General features: G+C 31.4%; 1 protein-coding gene across 1 annotated transcript; it reads right to left on the reverse strand.

Annotated features, from left to right (window-relative positions):
• Positions 1–23,789: 23,789 nt before the first annotated feature.
• LOC106075722 (putative G-protein coupled receptor F59B2.13) lies at positions 23,790–24,854 on the reverse strand. The gene has a single exon (XM_013236620.2). The coding sequence runs from the start codon at positions 24,852–24,854 to the stop codon at positions 23,790–23,792; it is 1,065 nt and encodes a 354-aa protein (XP_013092074.2).

Below are 24,854 nucleotides of genomic sequence, written 5' to 3' on the forward strand. Positions count from 1 at the left end.
TAAGGAGCAAACTTCAAGGGCCTCAAAGGGCTAAACGCAATGGCCCCAATCAAAGGTGTACGTTAGCACAAGCATGCCCTTAGCCTATATTACACGTGTAATAATTAAATCGGAAAAACCCGCACACTACATATGGTCTTTACGTGATTTTTCTATCTTCTCTGCTGAACAACTGTAACAAGCAAACTGTCCCGTCAGTGCCAGAGAATGTCAATTAGTTCAGGAGTGAGTACAGTTTTTCACATGACCATGGCACGCAGACCCAGTTTCGATCTGCATGTTTTAACACATCTAATGCAGACAATCCAGTTGTCCACAATGGATCTATATAATAATAATAATAATAAGGCTTGTCTTCGAGTCCGAAGATTAGTGAGGAATGCAGTATTTCCCCTTGATGCGCAGCCCCAGCTTTGACCTACATATTTTGCCACATTCAGGGCAAGCATAACCATCTATAAGCATATATAATATAGGCGTCTTTTTTTTATTCCCTCCTCCCCAGTAGAGGCTGCAATTTTAAATGTCCATAATCTCCTGAATGCCGACCCCTACATTAAAAAAAAAATCCAAAGGCCAACGGTGACGAGCCAGAACTTTAAAAAGAAGAGGGAAGAGAATGCCTACATCGGTTCTAAAACCATAAGACTAATTTTAAAAAGAAAAAAAATATATATATAAAAATTACAATCCCAATAAGAGGAGAAATGGACCACCAGTGGGGAAAAATAACATAGTCGTTATATAATTCGCACTTTCGACAGCATCCATTCATCTTTTTGAATATAATGTCAATATAAATAGCCAACCTGAGCAGATCTTACAACAGGTCACTTGATCTCGAAATTCTCGTGCCGCACGAACTTAAAATTATTACATTTTCACGGACCCACCGGCTAGAGCTATTTTGCATCGAGCCCCCCCCCCCCCCCCTTTTTTTTTTAAACAAGAAAACTTGTGTCGTAAAATATTAGATGTCAAGATAAAGAAAAAAATTCAGATAGATGTAAAGCTAACCCTGTGCTTATTAAGAATGTAGTTATTAGTAGACATTATCGTTATCAATGAGGTATGCCTACTTATTTATTATTATTTATTCATAACTGATAGGATTAGGAATAAATCTCCCTCTTAATCTAGATCTAGGATTTATAAAAAATTTAAGTTAAGTAGACAAGTAGACTTTTTCATCGAATGGATTAGACCTTTAAATTAAAATTCAACTAATAGACTTTCATTCAATATCTAGATCTATATAGATCTAAATTTGAGAAGTGAAAAAATAACGTAGGAAGGAAATTAAAGTTCCATAACTCTCGTCTAAATCATTGAAAAGTCCGTGCAAAGCGCATAATTTTGAAAGTAGTCAAGTTCTAGATCTACTAGAATCTAGATCTATTATCATTATTTCATTTTTGTACACAAATAGAAAATGCAGACCAACATTGGAATTAGTTTACCTGACTACTCAGAAACAGGTTTCAAGTAGATCTATATTTTACATTAATGCAGCATAAAAGAAAAAACATAATTCTTTACAATGATTCAATGATTTACATTCTTTACTTTAGCTTAGCGCCTTAGGGCTTTTGGCTTAGGCTGGCTTAGCCTACTTTAGGTTCTTATTCCAAGTCTGTAGTAATCATATGATTTGATTATACTTTATATAGGATCATTTGTCACAAGTCAAGTCCAAGGTCCTCGAAACTCGCTAAGATCTTCCCTGACAGACACAAGAACTTGTACTAGATCTAGATCTCATCTATAGATCTCCAGACTCTAGAGTCACTAGAGACTAGAACATGAAATGATCATGAATATCAATATGCTCAGCAAGCTGAGGAGTATTGACAGTAGTGTAAGTATACAATTACAAATGTACATTTAAAATTAGCCTAAATGTAATTTTTAACTGCAATTTCACAACTTTAACCTTTAGATGCACACTTGGGCATTGGCACATGTGTGTGTGTTTCAGTGAAATTCAACATTTCATTGAAAAACAATGATGTATGTACATAGACATAAACTAACATTCAATTTGATCCTCTTAGGGCTGATTTAAACATTTCTCTATTGCAATACATTTTTGTTTATCTTTAAAATTGTGTATGTTCTCAAAGCACCTTAACTCTTACTTTGTCTTGGGTTATCATTTATCTCCTTATTGCATTTTTTCCTTTGTAATTAATTGCTTTTCATCAATGCCTTTTAACATTTATACCAAAAAGTTTGATATTGGATGCTTGAAACACCTACAATGGATTGTTCATATTCATTTTTATATGACATTGCATATTTTATTTTTAAAAGTCATTAATAGCTAATTCTAGAGATTTTCTATACAAATACACATGAAATATAGACATTTAACTCATGCTTGGTTCTTCTATCTACTTTATTGCCTCTTTACTTTATTACAAATTACCTTTATTTATATTTTATTCTTTATATATTTATACAAACATAAGGTGCTTGAAACACTTGATGGTTACTTGATATTATGTACTTCAATTGTTTGCAACACCTATATCAACTTAGTTCACTTTCTTTTCTATTTATAAATAGTATTATAGTCTTAGTAATCAAATGCTATCATTATACTTTTTAATGTATATCAAATGTTAATTAAAAATGTTCCTAAAATAGGAAAGCCACTAACAACTGCTACTTTTATCTTTTTATTGCATTATTTCTTTTGTAATTAAATGCTTTTTTTCAGGCCACTGAGCATATCAAATATTAGATGGTTTTAATTCTAACACATCAAATATTAGATGGTTGAAGCGTGTATGAAATACTAGATGGTTGAAACACATTAAATATAAACTCTTACTTAATTTCTCTTTTTAATACATTGTTTATTTGCATATAAGTTTATTGCATGATGTTTCCTTTATATATTGACATTTACTGTGATGTTTTGCATAGCCAATATTAATTAGTACTTGGTTCTTCTACTTTGCCTTTTTACTTTATTACAAAATACCTTTTTATATTTAATACAAACATTAGATGCTTGAAACACTTGATGTATTGATATTTATATGTACTACCATTGCTTGCAAAGCCTATATCAACTTCTTAGTTCACTTTACTTTCTATCATTTATAAATATTTTTTTAGTTATCAAATGTTATCTTTATACTTTTTAAGGTATACTAAATGCTAATTAGCAATATTCTTACATTAATTAAGAATGCCACTAACAACTTCTACTTTGATCTCATCTCCAATATATTGCATTGTTTCTTTTGTAATTTAATGTTATTACCAGGCCACTAAGCATATATCAAATTTTAGATGGTTGAAACACATAAAATATTAGATGATAGAATCACTTATCAAATATAAACTCTATCTTATTTTCTCTTATTTAATGCATTGTTTGTTAGCTATTAAATTTATTGCATGATGTTTCCTTTATAAACAAATGCCATAAAATATTGACATAACTGTGATGTTTTGCATAGCCAATATTAATTAGTACTTGGTTCTTCTACTTTGCCTTTTTACTTTATTACAAAATACCTTTTTATATTTAATACAAACATTAGATGCTTGAAACACTTGATGTATTGATATTTATATGTACTACCATTGCTTGCAAAGCCTATATCAACTTCTTAGTTCACTTTACTTTCTATCATTTATAAATATTTTTTTAGTTATCAAATGTTATCTTTATACTTTTTAAGGTATACTAAATGCTAATTAGCAATATTCTTACATTAATTAAGAATGCCACTAACAACTTCTACTTTGATCTCATCTCCAATATATTGCATTGTTTCTTTTGTAATTTAATGTTATTACCAGGCCACTAAGCATATATCAAATTTTAGATGGTTGAAACACATAAAATATTAGATGATAGAATCACTTATCAAATATAAACTCTATCTTATTTTCTCTTATTTAATGCATTGTTTGTTAGCTATTAAATTTATTGCATGATGTTTCCTTTATAAACAAATGCCATAAAATATTGACATAACTGTGATGTTTTGCATAGCCAATATTAATTAGTACTTGGTTCTTCTACTTTGCCTTTTTACTTTATTACAAAAGACCTTTTTATATTTAATACAAACATTAGATGCTTGAAACACTTGATGTATTGATATTTATATGTACTACCATTGCTTGCAAAGCCTATATCAACTTCTTAGTTCACTTTACTTTCTATCATTTATAAATATGTTCTTAGTTATCAAATGTTATCTTAATACTTTTAAAGGTATACTAAATGCTAATTAGCAATATTCTTACATTAAATAAGAATGCTACTAACAACTTCTACTTTGATCTTATCTCCAATGTTTCTAAGCATATATCAAATTTTAGATGGTTGAAACACATAAAATATTAGGTGATAGAAACACTTATCAAATATAAACTCTTATCTTATTTTATTTCTCTTATTTAATGCATTGTTTATTTGCTATTAAATATATTGCATGATGTTTCCTTTATAAACAAATGCAATGAAATATTGACATTTACTGTGATGTTTTGCCTAGCCAATATTAATTAGTACTTGGTTCTTCTACTTTGCCTTTTTACTTTATTACAAAATACCTTTTAATATTTAATACAAACATTAGATGCTTGAAACACTTGATGTATTGATATTTATATTATATGTACTACAATTGTTTGCAAAGCCTATATCAACTTCTTAGTTCACTTTACTTTCTATCATTTATAAATATTTTCTTAGTTATCAAATGTTATCTTTATACTTTTTAAGGTATACTAAATGCTAATTTGCAATATTCTTACATTAAATAAGAATGCTACTAACAACTTCTACTTTGATCTTATCTCCAATATATTGCATTGTTTCTAAGCATATATCAAATTTTAGATGGTTGAAACACATAAAATATTGGGTGATACAAACACTTATCAAATATAAACTCTTTTTTGTATATCTTATTTTATTTCTCTTATTAAATGCATTGTTTATTTGCTATTAAATTTATTGCATGATGTTTCCTTTATAATCAAATGCAATGAAATATTGACATTTACTGTGATGTTTTGCATAGCCAATATTAATTAGTACTTGGTTCTTCTACTTTGCCTTTTTACTTTATTACAAAATACCTTTTAATATTTAATACAAACATTAGATGCTTGAAACACTTGATGTATTGATATTTATATTATATGTACTACAATTGTTTGCAAAGCCTATATCAACTTCTTAGTTCACTTTACTTTCTATCATTTATAAATATTTTCTTAGTTATCAAATGTTATCTTTATACTTTTTAAGGTATACTAAATGCTAATTTGCAATATTCTTACATTAAATAAGAATGCCACTAACAACTTCTACTTTGATCTTATCTCCAATATATTGCATTGTTTCTTTTGTAATTTAATGTTATTATCAGGCCACTAAGCATATATCGAATTTTAGATGGTTGAAACACATATAAAATATTAGATGATTGAATCACTTATCAAATATAAACTTTTTTTAATCTTATTTTATTTCTCTTATTTAATGCATTGTTTATTTGCTATTAAATTTATTGCATGATGTTTCCTTTATAAACAAATGCAATAGAATATTGACATTTACTGTGATGTTTTGCATAGCCAATATTAATTAGTACTTGGTTCTTCTACTTTGCCTTTTTACTTTATTACAAAATACCATTTAATACAAACATAAGATGCTTGAAACACTTGATGTATTGATATGTATATTATATGTACTACAATTGTTTGCAAAGCCTATATCAATTTCTTAGTTCACTTTACTTTCTATCATTTATAAATATTTTCTTAGTTATCAAATGTTATCTTTATACTTTTGAAGGTATACTAAATGCTAATTAGCAATATTCTTACATTAAATAAGAATGCCACTAACAACTTCTACTTTGATCTCATCTCCAATATATTGCATTGTTTCTTTTGTAATTTAACGTTATTATCAGGCCACTAAGCATATCAAATATTGATGTTAATTAGAAATGTTCTTGAAATTAATAGGAATGCCTCTATCAACTCCTTCTTTGGTCTATAGGTGCAGCAAACAGGATTTTTTTAAAATAAAAAAATAGATATAAAAGTTTAAATATTTTATTGCTGTGTATACTGCGCAGTTTCCTTGTAATTTTGTTTCAGTTGATGTACAACTTTGAAGTTGCCTTTGAAAAGTGTCAGGGAATCAGTGGGAATCCAAGTTAGAGAGATGCAGCATATATAGCAAAGTATTATTGGCAAGTCTGATTTTTAATGGATAACATGCATTTTCTTAAACAGCTTTTGTATACTTAGGTGTCTCTGGAATCAAGTGCAGAAGCTATAGAGTAGGTGTAGAATTCACATACCAGATATTTTTGGCAAGTATTTTTTTCAAAATTATTAGATAGCTTAAAATGAGCTTAATTTTGATACATTACTGTAACATTGTGTATAACTCAATTTATGTGTGTATGTGTTAGTATTTTTGGTGGACAATTGTAGTCAAAGTAAAGTCCATTTGTTTGGACAAATACAGTGATTATTTCTTACTTTATTTTATTGCAGAAATTGAAGCTGAGAGACGCAAAACTAATTTAAAATATCTTTAGTAAGTACATAAGTATGTAAAAATATTAGATGCCTCAATTCGTAGGAATTAGATTTGGCAGGTAAACAGCAAGATTTTCTGGGTTATTTTTAGCAAATGACGTTGAAAGTCAATAATATAGTCAACTTTCTAAACTGAAAAATTCGGATGTAAATCCACATTATACTAATTTTCTTTTTCAGCTGTTTACATTCTGTGGAATGTTAGAGAATGTACGCAAAAAGTAGTTTTTCAATTAAATTAGATATTTTAAAGCTTGAATAATTTTTTCTAATGTTGCTTGGCATTGTTTACTTTTTTTTTCAGCTGATGTATTTGTCGGTGGAACTATACTCATCAAATAGACATACAGAAATCCCTTGCTAGAAATCCCTTGGAACAGATTTTGGCAAGTAAGTTTTTGTTTCTGTTAGTCTGCATACTGTCCCTTTTTTATTTTCAGCAGATGAATTTGTGTGGAAGAAAGAACAGATTCAGAGAAATCCCTTGCCAGATGCTAGAAATCTGATGATGGAAATCCCTTGCAAGAAATTTTGGCAAGTGTTACAGAAAGCTCTACCTCGGAAACCAATGCAGGATATCCCTTGCTATATATTTTGGCAAGTAGTTTTTCAAATTGAATCTATAAGATATTAATAATCTAGAACAAGTTTTTGTTTCTGTTAGTCTGCATACTTTCCCTTTTTTATTTTCAGCTGCTGAATTTGTGCGGAAGAAAGAACAAAGATTTACAGAAATCCCTTGCCAGATGCTAGAAATCTGTTGATGGAAATCCCTTGCAAGAAATTTTGGCAAGAGTTACAGAAAGCTCTACCTAGGAAACCAATGCTGGATATCCCTTGCTATATATTTTGGCAAGTAGTTTTTCAAATTGAATTTATAAGATATTAATAATCTAGAACAAGTTTTTGTTTCTGTTAGTCTGCATACTGTCCCTTTTTTATTTTCAGCTGATGAATTTGTGTGGAAGAAAGAAAAGATTCACAGAAATCCCTTGCCAGATGCTAGAAATCTGTTGATGGAAATCCCTTGCAAGAAATTTTGGCAAGACTTACAGAAAGCTCTACCTCGGACACCAATGCTGGAAATTCTTTGCTATATATTTTGGCAAGTAGTTTTTCAAATTGAATTTATAAGATATTAATAATCTAGAACAAGTTTTTGTTTCTGTTAGTCTGCATACTATCCCTTTTTTATTTTCAGCTGATGAATTTGTGTGGAAGAAAGAACAAAGACTTACAGAAATCCCTTGCTAGATGCTAGAAATCTGTTGATGGAAATCCCTCACAAGAAATTTAGGCAAGACTTACAGAAACCTCTAGCTAGAAGTTTAATGCTGGAAATCCCAATTTTTTTTGGCAAGTAGTTTTTTTAATTAAATTTTTTAACTTCTTAAAGGAACTTAAGTAGTTGTTACTGTTAGTCTGCATACAGAGCCTTTTTTTTTAGCTGATCTTGTATTTTTTTTTATAACAATTTTGATTAGTTACACTTTCTTGATAGATTGGAATTTAAAGTTGGATATTGGTTGCCAATATGTCTTTAAGCTAATATTTCGCACCAAGCAAACAATGGCTGGGTTGTGAACTTAACAGACCTTTGCACTAATAAAGCACATGTCACTGGTTAGATCCCTATAGTAGCATTTTTTTAAATGACTAATAAAAAATGAATAAAAATTAGGAATTAATTCAAAATATCACCTGTTTCAAAACTAAAATGAATTATTCTAAAACATTTTGGAGGTGAGGTGGCTGAGAGTTAGGGCACTTCACGTTGGGACCTGGGTGAAGACTGGGATTCTCTTTAGATTCTTTAGGACACCTGAATCCCCTAATTTTAATGGGTACCTGTCATTGTGCTGACCACGGCACCCTCATTAACCTTGGCTCATAAAAACATCATCTGGTCCATAGATCACAAGGTCTGATAGGGGAAATTTTTTTTTTTTTTTAAACATTTCAATTTTGTATTGTACATTCTTGAACATTTTCTTTTTCTAAATTTCTTTAGTTGTTCAACACGTTGAAACTAAGAAGAGCTGCTGACTGAAAAAATTGAAGTGATTTGGTGAAAGAAACTGTCACAGCAGCCCTACGACTAAAGTCAAGGAACAGAAGATGATACTTGTGCTTGAGGGAGGAACCAGTACCTGTGGAAACAAAATTGAAACTTGAATGAACAAGTCTCAAGAAAGAAAGCCTGCTACACATTTGGTAAGTAAAACAATTTTTTGTATTGGACAGTGTTTCCCAAAGTGGGATATACGTTGCCCCAAGGATATGGTAAGAGTTTGAAGGGGGTATGAGTTACACATAATTAACTGAGCTGAGTACCTATTTAGGTTCAGGTTATCAATTTGAATGAAATATAATTTTAAAATCCTTTTTTATCAATTTTAACTTATTACAAACTTAAATGAGGTACTATTTTAGATACATTTCTACAAAGATCAGGAAATAGGGATGTTAACACCTTCTGTAGACACACCCACTTTTTCAACGTAAAAACTAGGTTTCCTTTTTTTAAAGAATACATTCAATGTGTCTCTGAAGCTTGCAAAAATAAACTAATTGAATACTTAATTGTAATAGTTATAATTTAGTGTATGCAGGCCTACAAAAAACATGCATTTTTGGGGGGGCGAGGGGTACTTCATGTTAAGAAAATTCTAGAAGGGGTACTAGAAGTCAAAAGATTGGGAAAACACTGGTCTAGGATATTGGTTAAGCCAACAGCAGCCCTACAACAGAGAAAAGATGCTGCTGCTGATACTTTGGTGCTTGATGGAGGAACCAGTACCTGTGGAAACAAAAATAATGGGTGAACAAGTCTCAAGAAAGCAAGCTTGCTATATATTCAGTAAGTTACTTTTTTTTTTTAAGTATAGGATATTATAAATGGCATGATTCATTCCCATCTTATAATTATTAAAGTTGTGAACTTAATATGTGTCTAGTGTGTATCCTGGGATTTATTACACTTTGAGAACTGGTATTACTCTCACAAGCAAAAGTCATACATTCAACAACTTTTTATCACAGAGAAATGTTTATTTGTAATAACTATATTCCCATCAGAGAATAAAATGTAGATCTAGAGATTCAATATTTTGTGTATACTCCAGTTTCATGTATGACGATACATCCAATATAGAATTATTTAACTATAAAACTACATAAAAAAACACGCTACCAATATACTATATGATGACTTTAATATAGTAATTTTATGTATACTCCAGTTTCATGTGTGAAGATAACCACTAGGACATTTGTGCACTCTCTTTTAGTTCCTATTTTTAAGCTTTTTGTAGTTTGTCTAATTATCACTAGGCGGGACTTATCTTTAAGGGATTTATAATTCTTGGTTTAAAATGGTTTCAGAGCGATGCATTTTTGGTGAACTTTCTAAAACACTTTGTTTGTACTTATTGTGTACACCTGCACAACAATCATTACATTATTTTATTTTATTTGCCTTTACATGTTAAAAACTTTGATATTGCGTTTAATGGGGTACACTCTCTGGCTCGGTTTTTTTGTTTGTTTGAGAATGGATGACTTTTTATTCTTCTTGCTTTAACTTCACAAGGCTAATAAAGATGTGCAACAGTGCATTGTCCATTCGTATCTTGGCTCATCTATATTTTTTTAAAAATACTTTCATTATTTTTCCAGTGTTCAATTGTATCAACTAGGGCAATAAAGGATACAAAAACATGAACTTAATTTCTGGGTTTTTACTTTTTCTCTACCTACTTCATTATGTTTCAATCATTCCCACGCACTTATACTTGGACACATACACACACACACACACCTGAACCTACTTGACGTCTACTTTATTATTTATTTAGACAGAAAGATAGTTTGTGCATCTTGATTGTATCAAGTTTGACTATACTTCTGTATTATAATGCCTTTGATTTTAATAATAATAATAATAATAATCTTTATTGTCCGAATGAAAATTTGTCTTACAATTTGTGTATTACACCAAATAAAAAACATTACTATAAGAAACCAAAGTGAGTGTACATTCACACGACTCACTCATAATCTACATATGACAAAGTTTATATCAGATTGTTCTTATTTAATGATTTGATTGCCAGGGGAACAAAAAGTGTTTGTGTCTGTTTTTACCCTCGGTTGATCATTGTGCTGGCCATATGACGCCCTGCTCATTAACTGTTGGCCTAAGAAACATTTGACCTTTACATCGTCTGCATTTACATCCTCTGAAATAGCAGCTATTTTACAATAGTGATAAATGGCGAATATTTGACAGTTTAGATGTTACTTTCCCTTGTACTGAAAAATGCAGCTCTTGTTACCTCCCTTTACATTAAAACATGTACTGTAGTTTTTGTTTCTGACCTTTGCATTGAAAACGTACAGTTTGAGTATTGTATTGAAAATGCATTAGTTCTTGTTGCCTCCCTTTACATTGAACTTCATACAACAGTTATGTTACCTCCCTTTGCTTTAATTTTCTTGAAATACTTTGTGAGCGCTCAGTAGAATACCACTATGTTTGTAACTCCTGGGGTACATGTTGCACCTTTACTGTACCATACTTTCCATACATAAATATAAGTGACATACAAATGACTATTTACTCTGATTTAAAATGGCTTAATAAATTAAAACTTTTGCACTAACCCATGAGATTGGGTTCTTTGTTCTTTTGACCAGTGATTGACTGCAGTGAACTTTTATATGAATGTAGTGAAGATATGAAATTCTTGCATTACATCTTTTGTATTTAAGCTTCACCTTAAACACTGTTATGCCTACCGTTGTTTTTTTATTTAACTATATAAAATAAATTCAATTTGTCAATTTTATTGTATGCTTCTTTTGATTAACTAAAACTTGTGCGTTCATCAAGCTAGAGTAAAAGTACAGTATTTTACTTATATAGACCTCAGGTGTGACCTGCATTTGGTCTGTGGTCTTATACATTTTTGCTGTCTGCCCAGTCTTTCTTTGTCAAATGTTGTTTAGTTTGCTATTCTGTACTATTTTAACATATACAATTGGGTCTTGTAATAATTAGTTTGAGGTCTTGGAATAGTAATTAGTTTGCATTAATAACAATGAACCACTTGTATTTCAGTTACACAATACAATGAGCTGTATATATATTTAAAACTAAAACAAAAACTTAAACATAATCATACATTTGAATGATTTCACCTTCTTTATACTTCAATTCTCAATCTATAGAATTTTTACTATGCATATAATTTTATATACCCTGTTGTACACATGTGGACTGCTCTTTATATTTCTGTGATATATTGTCTTTAGTTTGATAAAATGCAATAGCTAATAGATTTCTAAGACTAATACTAAGACTGTTTTATTGATCCTTATGGAAATGTGTTGTGATTACAAGGACTCTTTTCTCATAAAAGCAACACAACAGAAACATTCACTTAAATAGAACAGACACATTGAGTTCATTGAGTGACTACACTTATTTTATAACCATGCTTTAAAGCACTTTACTGTATCTGTATTATCATTGATGTTCCCTCTTTGTTACGAGCAGAGGAGACCCATCAATAGTAGATTATGAACACTTTAATATTGGCTCAACGAATAGGTCTATAATCTTGTTCACAATAGCAAATTTAGTTACATGACTTATCCAAACTGATACAACTGCACTTTGTATAACCTTTAGTTTTGTTCTTCAAAAGTCTGTTTTGTATGTTTCTTGTTCTCTATTCATGGCTAATCTCTCCTTTTTTTTTTCTTGGCTTGTCTTTCCTTTTTTCTCACCATTGCTAATAACTCTCTGCATCAACCTTTTGTGAACATATTTCCTTAGTTCCATCCATCCAGATCCAACAACATCCCCTTATCCCTCAACACTGCTACCTCAGCCTCGTCCACCACTGTCTATTACCAATAGTATTGTTTCTTGAACTAGACTTTTTGTTGACAGGAGATCAATTACCAGGGTTTTACTTTTATGGTGATCAACACATGTTGCACACAGATGTGACTATTTTAATTATACACCAAAACAAAACAATTAATAGTAGATTATGAGCACTTTAATGTTCATAATAATCTTGTTTACACTTACTCCATTTTTTTACTTTCTTACTCTTTCAACGTGCGTTTGCATCATTCCACATTCATACTATACTGTGCACATAACTCTTTATTGGATTTAAGCACACAAAATTCATTTAGTAATAATGAGTTTAGACGTGCTAAACTGTCAATATATTTTGCATTTTATTTACTGTTCTACATCATGTGCTTTGTTGACCACTGGGGCACATGTGATTACATAAATATTCACTCTGCTGCGTACAAAACTCTTTATGTATTAAAGCACACATTTATTTGGTAATTATAAATTTTGAAATGCTAAGCTGGACTATATTTTTGCATTTATTTTTATTATTGTGCTTCATGTGTTTTGTTGACCTCTGGGGCATGTGTGATTAAACATTCACAATGATGCGCACATAACTCTTTGCATTAAATCACATATTCATTTGGCAATAATGAGTTTTGAAATGCTAAACTGGACTATATTATTTACATTTTCATTTACCTTTGTATATCATGTGCTTTGTTGATCACTGGGGCATGTGTCATTAATCATTCACACTGGGCTATGCAAATAACTCCTTTTGCATTAAATCACCCATCATTTATTAGGTAATAATGCGTTTTGAAATGCTTAACTTTACAATATTTTTTTGCAATTTTATTTACCGTTGTATATCGTATGCTTTGTTGACTATTGGGGCATGTGTGATTATTTACACTGTGCTATGCACATAACTCTTTATGCATTAAAGCATACAACAGTCATGTGGTAATTGAGTTTTGAAATGCTAAAATGGACTATTTTTGCATTTGTTTTGGTGTTGTACATCATGTGCTTTGTTGACTATTGGGGCATGTGTGATTAAACAAACACAATACCTTATTGAATCGAAAGCTTTTTATTACATCACTTGCTAATACGTGTTTTAAGATAAATGTTGCACTACACCAACAAAATGGTTGCACTACATCAACAAAATGGTTGCACTACACCAACAAAATGGTTGCACATCAACAAAATGGTTGCACTACACCAACAAAATGGTTGCACTACACCAACAAAATGGTTGCACTACACCAACAAAATGGTTGCACTACACCAACAAAATGGTTGCACTACACCAACAAAATGGTTGCACTACATCAACAAAATGGTTGCACTACACCAACAAAATGGTTGCACTACACCAACAAAATGGTTGCACTACACCAACAAAATGGTTGCACTACACCAACAAAATGGTTGCACTACACCAACAAAATGGTTGCACTACACCAACAAAATGGTTGCACTACACCAACAAAATGGTTGCACTACATCAACAAAATGTAAATGGTTGTACTACATCAACAAAATGGTTGCACTACACCAACAAAATGGTTGCATTCAATTAACACCAAAAGAAAACTTGTTAACTTTGATTTTAAAATGCTAAACGTCTGGACCTCCTCTTGTATGACAATGCTAGGAATTATTTATAACAAGATCCTGCATTGGGTCATTTAGTCCTTTCAATCTTACACTAATTTTATAGTTTTATACAATCCCTTTCCTCTTAATGTATTATCACTTCTAAGTACCGTAGTATCTTTACCATTTTTTAGTGTTCCTGTGAGAAAATATTTAGTTTGCTTTTCTGTGTTGTTACATACAAGAGAGAGATGCATTATGATTGTGATATCTTGTTTCTGTGGGTATAAAAATTCAGTTTTATAATAATAATAATCTTTATTAACCATGAGGAAATTTGTTTTACTATTGTGCATTACATAAAACAGTACATGATTTGAGCAAACAATTGTACAAAAGCACCCAAGATATACTTTTATACCCCAATTTCGCTTTAACATTACATGCGAAATGGACAAAAATAAGTTACATATTGTTCAATGGTTTAATTGTCAAAGGAACAAGTTTTTTTGTAATTGGTGTCATATATCTTCTTATATAATTTTATCTAATGTTAAACATAAGTCTTATTAGACAATTGGTTATGTGTTCATATAATCACTGAAAGGGATCATACATTATACATTTGTTCCTGTTTACATTTGCATATTTTTCTTAGAAATGTAAAAATGTTCTTCCTAAAAAGTAATGAACAACTTTTTCTCCTTTAAAACACACAAGCATAAAATGAAAGATATGTCTAACTTCTGTACAAGTGTCAACAACTTCTTGATTTATTTCATTTGTTTAGCATAGTGTCACAATTGTGTTTACTGAGCCTCTAAATGGCAGCACAGAAAACCTTCTCCCAGATACCCTGTGCCCTCCCCCCTCCTTTTTTAACTGGTCTACAAATGAGATAGCTCTGAGCAGGCTATAAGCATGAAAGTAGCGCTATATTAAAGCCATAATTTAATTTTTAAAAAATATTTGTGTATTTTTTTTTCAGATATAATGGAACTGTCAATTCACATAATTGCAATTATGACAATTCATCTATTTTTCAGCTTTCTAGATATAATGTGATTTTCTTTTCAGAATTCTCTGCTAAAAGACATTATTATTGTGCATGTTTATTTTTCTCATGTTATTAACCGTACTAATTCTGACTGTCCTTGAGAAATGGTAAATGGATCGTTTAGATTTTGCCTTGTCTGAAAGTCAGAGGTTAGGATTGAATGTTGTGATATGATTGAGTTTTGGTTGTGAGCTTTGAGTGAAATTAGAAGCAAATGTGACTCGCAGAAAGTGATTTCTACCGTAGAGTATGGGATAAAATGTCACTACAAATCGACGCGGGCGGACTTGTTTTTACTAACTACTAACCCGGGGTGTAGGTTAAGTGAGAAAGGTGAATGACAGCCATATTCTTTCAACTTAAGAATAGTCATTCACCTACATTTCTCAACTACCTAGCTCATGTATGGCTCCTCGAATGCCACACCCTGGACAACAGTCTTGGCTGACTGGCTAAATACATGAGTAATTTATGAGCTGAATATTTACAGGATAGTCCATGTTTTGCATGAATCAAAACAAGAAGTCGGCAGGAAATAACATCATAGGTTGTATGTAACAATCTACATCTAAAAATTTATTTAAAACTTTTGTAGTTGTAGTTAAAAATGTTCAAATTAGTTTCAATTTCTCATTGATTATATGATTTACGACTAGTAATCTAGAAATTATTAATTTTTTTTTACTTTAAATTGACATCACAAATTGTGTATTGTTAATCTTTAATAATTTTGATAATATTTCTAGGATTTTAATTTTAAGCGTGGAAAGCAAAGCAAGAGAATCACAGGCAGTGCACCATTCCTTCATGAAGAAAAAAATCTTTTTTTTTCCACATGCATTTAACATTGAACATTTTAATAAAATAAATATTTCATGTTTCTGATATAGGCAAAGCTTGAGTGTTGTGTCAAGCATGGTTATGCAATCTTTGATACAAACATGTGGCTTTGGGTGCGTTCCACATTGAGACTACATTATGTTTAACAGTAGCCTACTAAATTAAATTATTTCTCATTATTCACATTTGTGCTCTATATTTTGTGTTCTACTCAGAAGATGGTTATTCCAGTTTGAAACTAGTATCTAGATCTTCTATGATCTAGTCAAAATCTAATCTAGTATTAGTAGCAATACTAGATCTAGTAGTCACCTTAGTAGTGCTAGTAGGATCTATTTTAGATCTACTGTCTAGATGATACTGACACTAAATGAGTGTGATAGTCACTATTGACTATATAATGTATAAATAGGTCTACGAGGCCTACAAGATCTATATCTAGGGGATAGTCACAGTGAGCTAGTGCCATTAGTGGAATGTTAACTTGTAAATTGTATTAGTTGTAAGTCCAATGCTATATCTCCATTATCATTTTTAAATAAAAAAAAAAAAGTAGACATTTATAGATCTCTTATATTCTATGTTATAGTACATAGGCTCTACATTATAGATCTAGTAGACTATATAAATAACTAGATCTATAACTTTTAAAACTTTGGCAATGATTGATTTGATTTGATCGTGCTTTCTTGGATAAAAACGCACATCCTTACGGTTAAAGTCACTAGAATGTCTCAAAAGTCTGAAACTGATTAGAGAGACGAGGCAAGAGTCTATTACTCTGTCTATGATCTATCTGCTTACTAAGCTAGTCAAGTTAATCTTAGTCCTCTAGTTTCTAGATCTAGATTAAGTTTAGATTTAGACTCTATAATATACAAATATTTACTGGTACTAGCTAAAATGTTAATCAACTGATCTAGAGAACTTGTTATTAAGATATCAGTATACAATTCAGACTAGTTATAGAGATATAATCTATATAAGGCCAATGCCGTGCCTTTTAAATTCTTTAAAAGATGTTGGAAGTTGACATGTTTTGTTAACATGAATACTTTTTATTGGTCATTGTGCTGACCACAGAAATAAAAGCTATCTTATTTTTTTTTATTATACTTTGTGTGCTCTAACCATTGGTATTTTTTCCTGGCAACACTTCTGATCTAGTCTGTGATAAATTATTTTTAAAAAATGCTTGTCATGTTTCAGTTATTGACAAGTAGAACCATGATGACCCGTTCTGATGACATACCAGATTGGCTCAATGAGCATACTTATACTTCGTCAAGCAATGGTATACTGAGCCAAATATTTGGGATAGAAATGAACATTTTTCTTCTAAATTTAACTCTCTTTAAGCAAATTCACCATTCATGGTTGCCTAATATATCTTGGCTGTTGTGCAGGCCAAATGATACCATTCTTTGCAATAAACTACTGAATCAGGCAATAGTATGTTAATTGTAGTCAAACTGAATTTCCATTTTATTGGATTAATAAAATTATCTTATCTTACCTTATAATTTGTATGTTTGATAAAACAATGTATTCAATTTATTATAACTTAAAAAAAAAAAATGGTTAATGTTTTGAAGAGAAGATAGCCTATGTGCCAAATTTTATAATTACAGATATGTTTGGAATAGCAAGAAAAAAGGCATGCATTACTGAAAAGTTAATGATTGGTTGCACCTCTTCAAGGTAAAGCACTGCAAGTAAAATTTTCCCCATGCACTTTTCTCCAAAGTTGAAGTAGCCTACTTGTATTTGAAAACTAACTTTTCCATGAAAATTTAAATTATAATATATGTGCTAGTGCTGTAAGATTAGTGCAACGTAAATCAAGTTAACTTGATATCTGCCTTCACCTAGTAGTAATAATTCTTAAATAAGGCCCAGGGCCATGCCAGTGTATACACATTAACTCAGTAGCTCATTTTAGGTAGAGATTTTTTTTAGAATTGCAAAATTATATAATTATACTTAATGATATATACATACATTTAGCATGATCATTGCATCAAATTCCAAATATTTTAAAAAATTCATTTTGCATCCCTATTTTTTTATTTTAACTAGATAACTTGCTGTGACAAGAAAAGATGATATTCTTGGACTCCTGCATAGCACCACAAGGGAAATCCCATCATGTTTCAAAATATGTTTTGGACCAATTTTAATAAGTTATATTATACTGTAAACTCTGTACATATTTATGTATATCCTGTCATTCAGCCAACAGGTTTGGATTTAGTATTTCTTTAAAACTATTGTTTTGAGCCCCATTAAAACAAGAGGGAGGTGCAATGGCTGAGTGATAATTGTGCTTGGCTTCTGAACCAAGAGGTTATGGGTTTGAAGATTGTGATTTTCAATTTTGGAATCTTTAAGGCGTCTCTGAGACCTCCCAGCTCTAATGGGAAAACATTAGGTGGGGAAAAGTAAAGGTGTTTGGTCATTGTGCTGGCCACATGACACTCTTGCTAACCATGGGCCACAGAAACAGATGACCTTTATATAATCTGCCCCATAGTTCGCAAAATCTGAAACTTTGCTTTGCAAAAAAAAAATAATTTAACAAAAGTTAAAGTATAAAATATGGTAAAGACATTTAAAATCACATGGGGAAGTGCATTCAAAAAAAAACTAAAACCCAGGTGGGCAGGTTGAAAATGATAGCAATATACAACATTAATTAATAACTCTTAATGCCTTTTGCAAAAATTAGTGACAACAACATGCATGTTGTTCCCTCACAAGTATTATTGACAGAGGGAACCTTTTTTATATTACATTAAGCAACTTTAAATTAAAAAATTAGAATCATTATTTCAAATGGTTTTATCCAAACCTTCTAAATTATTTTTCAGTTATAAGTATATTTAACTGTATGGATAATCATGAAATTGTTAACTGCTTTTTTGATAGCTGCTCACATTCATTGATTGACATATTAATTTCATAATTATTTTTTCAAGCATAGAGTTCTCATAAAGTATCACTTGTTTTTTTATTTGGCTAATGCTACAATTTTATTGTATCATATTAACTATTAATTTTATACCCCAGGATATTAAAAAAAAAATTGTCCACTTGTCTCACATGTTCTTTGTATTGTAACTCATATATTCATACATTACAATACTCAAAGTACACTAAAATACAGATTTATATAAATTAAATTGTTTTAAGATTGTAAATGTATATTATTTGGATAAGAATAAAGTTTTTCTGTTGACTATTATTGTTAAAGATTTGTTGATCACTCTGCTTAATCATTCATACGCAGGTCATTATTTTAAAAACATTTCTGATAATAAATGACAGTACAAATTAGTGAATGGTACATGTCATTTAACAATTGTTAGTTACATTTTGAAAAGAATATTTTCAGAAGTGATGGCAAATACATTAAGTGATGGCCTGTGATTAGGATTTGAGAGCTGATCATGTATTGAATGTTTGTTTGATCCTTAGTGTACTTTTTACTTCAACTTAATGTTATTGAACAATTAATATTAAATGAATTAATGATTTAAAAAACATCACAAAATTTAAAATAAAATTTGATAAGGAAATATCATGTACTTTTGTTTAATAATTTTGTTTGTTTTATTATTTTACATCAGATCAGAATTTCCAACTTTGCATTCTTTATGTAAACTATAATTTATTTATAGTAATGTCAGAACACAAAACCATAGTTATAAACTAAGTTAAAGTAAAGCTGTGATCTCTATAAAAAATAGAATACTAGTATTGACAACACAAAATATAATTATATTTCATCAAATTGGAATTTCTATCTTTAGGTCAAGAAATATTACATGTAACTTATGCCAATATTACAACATAAAACAATAATTAATGTAATAAATGGAAAGGAAAGTACATTTTTAACAAACATTTTGTACATAAAAAAAGGACTTTGAAAATTACTTTCCATCAGATTAGAAATCCACCTTTGTCTTTTAATTCAAGATCTTGACAACACAAAACAATAGTGAATGGAGTACAATTTAAGTGGCTATTCATTTCATTGATCACTCTTTCTTAGCTGAAAAGCCAGTGTTGCCTTTTCAAACCTAAGGTTATTTTCTTGGTAACTGAAAGTCCAGAAATGTGGATTTTCCTTGAAACACCTATACTTTTCGAAATAGCCGTCCTGTAGGCAAAATATTTTTTCCTTAGCATGTCATATGTACAGGCATTTTACACCACTTTTTTTGTAACTTTGGAAAATTCTCGAACACTCTTTACAAATGACACAAGTCCCTTGTGAGTTGATGGCTTATAAGCATCTTATTTCTTTGCCTTATTTTAAATGGTCCTTATCTCTGTTCTACTGAGTGCTTACATTCAGTCAAATATCATATCGTAACATGTCATTGCCTAGAAAATCAAAGCGAGGATCGTTGCGACTTGTGTACAAGTCAGAAGTCATCAATAACACATGCAATTTAAAACATGCAGATTAGTAACTGATTAGTCGATCTATGCATATATGTGAATGGATAAATGATACTTTAGAGTAGACTTGTTGAACTAAAGTCGCAAGGTTACACCTTTACTAAAGGCTTAGGCCTTTTAGTTTTACTGTGATCTAGATCTAGACATTCTATAAGCTACTATGCCAGGATCTCACTATGTAAGTGTTTTTGCAAGACAATCTAAACAAGTACACTGAAGTAGTGATCAAACTTCCTAGATCTAAGATTCTACTAGTACCGGTATTCTAGATTTATATATTATTGATCAGAAGAGTGGGCGGATGTAGACCTATAGATCTAAACCAGTGATTCCCAAAGTGGTCTACGAAGACTTCCAAGGGGTCTACGAAAGTGAAATAATTAATTGGGGGTCTACGATAATGGATTTCATTTCATTAGTGACTTTAATTTTTCACTCCCATTAATGTAATTATTTCCTATACTAATATATAATTTGTACCTTTAATCCTTTAAATATTTATAACTGCTATTCAAACGAAAAATTGTTGCATTTAATTTCAATATTTATTTCAATATCTTAATTTTGTCTAGATGTAAGTTATTTTTAACAAAAAGAAATGTAGATTTACACCGTTGATTAGCCTATTTAAAATTGGGATTCATTCCTTCCTTGTCAAACAAGCGGTTGCCTAAGTGACTTTTTATGACGATATGCAACTAATTACGCTTGGAGAATAATTTGACGATGCCACCCTGATAAATAGATAAAGTTCAGAATGGACCCACAAAATCTCTCTTCGACATCATATAGAGAAGATGATGGTTTGTGAACGTCTTACAATATCTCTTTGCTTAAAGCCAAATACGGAAAACACTATAGGTAAAACATTGATTTTAACTGCCGTTGAAGTAGTTTTAAAAAATTGTTTTACACAAACCTACATCTGATATTATGAATTTATTTAAGCAACAATACAGTTCAAGGGCATATCGGTGGTATAAGTTATAACATTAAAAGCTTCTTATTTAATTCTTTGCAAACGAAACATAGTTTGGGATCAGCGGCGTCACAGGCTCTGACAGGATGTTGCGCTGTTGCTGCCAAATGCCTAAGGGTTGCTGGTGCCTTATTTTTCTTGGGGTTGACTCACAAAACCTTTCCCATGTTTGGGTATGGCTCCAAGGCAGCAGAGGTTTGAATTCAGTTTTCTTTCTGCTAGATGGGTAGAAAGCCAAGGCTAATTAGTCCCGCCAGTCTAAAGCTTATTGATTTTGGCGCCAGTTGCTCACCTTTGCCCCTTTTGTAAATGAAAACAGTTCTGCGGACCCAATATTTGAGGCACACATGAAAGATCAAGAAATACAAGAGAAACTGATCTTTGTGGAAACGTGTACAATAATACCTAAAGCAAGTTAATAAATATTTAATGCTTCAAGGACTAAACAAATTTCTATATGAAACATAATATCCGTAGAACATTTCCAGTGTGTTTGATGATTCCAGAAATATATATTCTATTGTTTTAATTGATTTCAATTTTATCAATACAAATGACATCTGTATAACTTCAAATGTAGCTTTAAATTACTTTTTCACTCTTAGACTCGCTACAGTTAGAAATTAGTTTTAAAAGATGTTAATGAAATTGCAAAAATGCAATACAAGTTAAGCAGGTGGTCTATGGAAAATAAAAAAAAAACAAGGCAAGGGGTCTCCGAGACAAAAAAGTTTGGGAACCAATAATCTAGACCATGACAGAGACCAATGCTAGATTTAGATTTATTGGTCTTTAGTAGATCTAAAAAGAATTCAACTAGAAAACTACAAAAGAGTTTCGCTAAATAGCTTTATGGTCATTATGGATCTAGAATCTAGATAGAATAGTTGCTGCAAACACTTAATTTTTGGTTGCTTTTAATAAATGGATATAAAATACGATTTATTTTGGCACTAAAAAAATACCCAGATTGTATTAATTCTAACATTCTATTAAAGAATGACTCTATAGTAGTTTGTATTGATTGGCATGCATGACTAGATTGACACATGAAATGCGCTGGACATAATTATCTTCTTGTTTGAAGCCACGTATAACGTCTGTAATATATAAGATAAACTAGATAGATACGTAGACAGATCTATTCTTGTAGTAAAAGCGTTTAATATAAAGGATATAGTGTCTAGACAAGAGTTTAGATCTAACAGAATTTAACTCTACAGAGTCGGCATATACTAGTTGATTCGTATTAGTTGTTGACTGCATGGTACCAACGTGTCACTCAAGGAAGTTTCGTGATTTTTTTTCCCTCGACTTTTTATTTTTTTTTGCATCTTATGAGACGTGTAGCCTATAGTCGTGTCAATAATAATAATAAAAGAGTAGAAATGCGTAGCTTGGAGTGTCAAAACCGTATGTAGGCCTCCTACTTTTCTTTTATTTCTTGCGATATCGTAACAAATAGGCCTACGCATTTATCGGAACGTTAGACATGTCTGCATCCAGATTTTGTGTAAATAACTCAAATGCAGAAGCACTGAAAAATCTATTTTTGGAAAAAAGTGGCATTTTATAGGGTGGTCGAAAAAAAACCACTTTTGTGACGATCTCTTAATCAGGGAAATTTTATCAGATAGTCAGAAAATGAATAAAGTTTTTACAGATCTAATAAAATATAGTGTAAGGAAGTTTTACACTCAATAAGGTCGATCCAAGTGGCTCGCCGAGTAAATTTTTTCTTTGGCATCATCATTGATTTTTCAAAATGGTATGGTGCGCGAAAAAAGATGCGCGACGGCACTTCGACTCTCTTTGCCTTTGTAAAAAACTCGAAGCTGGCATTCCATTAGTATAGTTCCATGGTTGACCTTATTTCATGCGATATTAATAGTAAGTAGTTTTAAAAACGGACTAATTTTTATGAACAAAAACATTTATATTTGATCTAAAAAATTAGACGGTTTGCTTTCAGAAAACAAAAAACAACAACAATATTATGTTGCACCAGAACTTTGTAAGATCTAAAATATTATAATACCAGATTTTTATTATCTTTTCTAGTTTTTGCTATGTACACGGGACGGACTGACTGTTAGAACAAACCAAAATAATAGCGACTATTTGTGTTTCTATTACGTTTGTTTCATTGTCCACCTTGCTTGACCTTCAATAAAGTCATAAATGTCTTTCTAAAGTTCCTGTTGTCCACCTTGCTTGACCTTCAATAAAGTCAGAAATGTCTTTCTAAAGTTCATGTTGTCCACCTTGCTTGACCTTCAATAAAGTCAGAAATGTCTTTCTAAAGTTCCTGTTGTCCACCTTGCTTGACCTTCAATAAAGTCAGAAATGTCTTTCTAAAGTTCCTGTTGTCCACTTTGCTTGACCTTCAACAAAGTCAGAAATGTCTTTCTAAAGTTCCTGTTCATAACCACGTAAATAACAAAGTTCGACGTGGCGTTGACGCAGAGAATCAATTGCAGCACATTGTAGACAATCACTGCTGCTTGGCTAGGAGCACTGCTGAAAAGGGGGAAGAACGAATCCTTGGGAAGCATTGAAGGCAAAGAGATAAACACGCAAGTTATGCAGTAGAAGCCGCAGACTGAGAGCAAAGTCTTGGTGGTGCGGTGTGAACTGGAATGCGCTTGCTTTCCGTGGAGGGATTTCCCTTTCTTTGCTCGCCGCGTCATTTTGGCTCTTTGCAGTGCCGTCAGTTTTAGTTTGATGCCTATCACCAGACATCCAAGGCTGACAGCGATTAAAGGTGCAAGGGACGCCGCGTAAATGTCTTCTATCACTTTGGATGCTGCCTGTTGGCTCCAGAAGAGCTCTGATCTGTCTATCAGTCCTATTGTCACGTTATATTCGTCGCTCGATGTGTAAGTAAACGTATACCAAAAACGAATGTAAATTTGTATACCGTAGCTGTACGCATAAAAGAGTAGCACAGCTGCTAGGGTTCTGTGTCTTGTGACAATCAACTTAAATTTTAAAGGAAAGAATACGGCGATAAGTCGATCAAAAGTGATAAACACAGGAAGACCTACCGAGGCGTGACCTCCTCCCCAATCCAATATGTCGAACAAGTGATAGATGAAGAAGCAAACCCGAGATACGCCTTCGGAAAAAGCAAAGCCTTCCATTCTTCCCCACTGGTATATCAGCTTGGCTGGACTATTCGCTCCGATCATGTAAGATATATCCGACACAGCCAGGGCCACAAGTAAGATGTCTGAGCTTTTTCTAAGACCCAGTTTGATCAACACCGTCACACTGGTGAGATTTCCCATAACTCCAAGCACTGCGATCATTGGAGTGAGGACGAAGACTATGACCCAGTTAAAGTATTGCAGCATCAAGGTTTCGCCGTCTTCTCTCAGATCATCCTCTGTGATTGTAACATTGTTCCAAGTCTTCAT

The sequence above is a fragment of the Biomphalaria glabrata genome, chromosome 9 (assembly GCF_947242115.1).
Source record: "Biomphalaria glabrata chromosome 9, xgBioGlab47.1, whole genome shotgun sequence".
NCBI lineage: Eukaryota > Metazoa > Mollusca > Gastropoda > Planorbidae > Biomphalaria > Biomphalaria glabrata.

Coding starts and splice junctions, on each gene's coding strand:
- LOC106075722 (XM_013236620.2), bottom strand. CDS start 24,854: ATGAAGACTTGGAACAATGTTACAATCACAGAGGATGATCTGAGAGAA.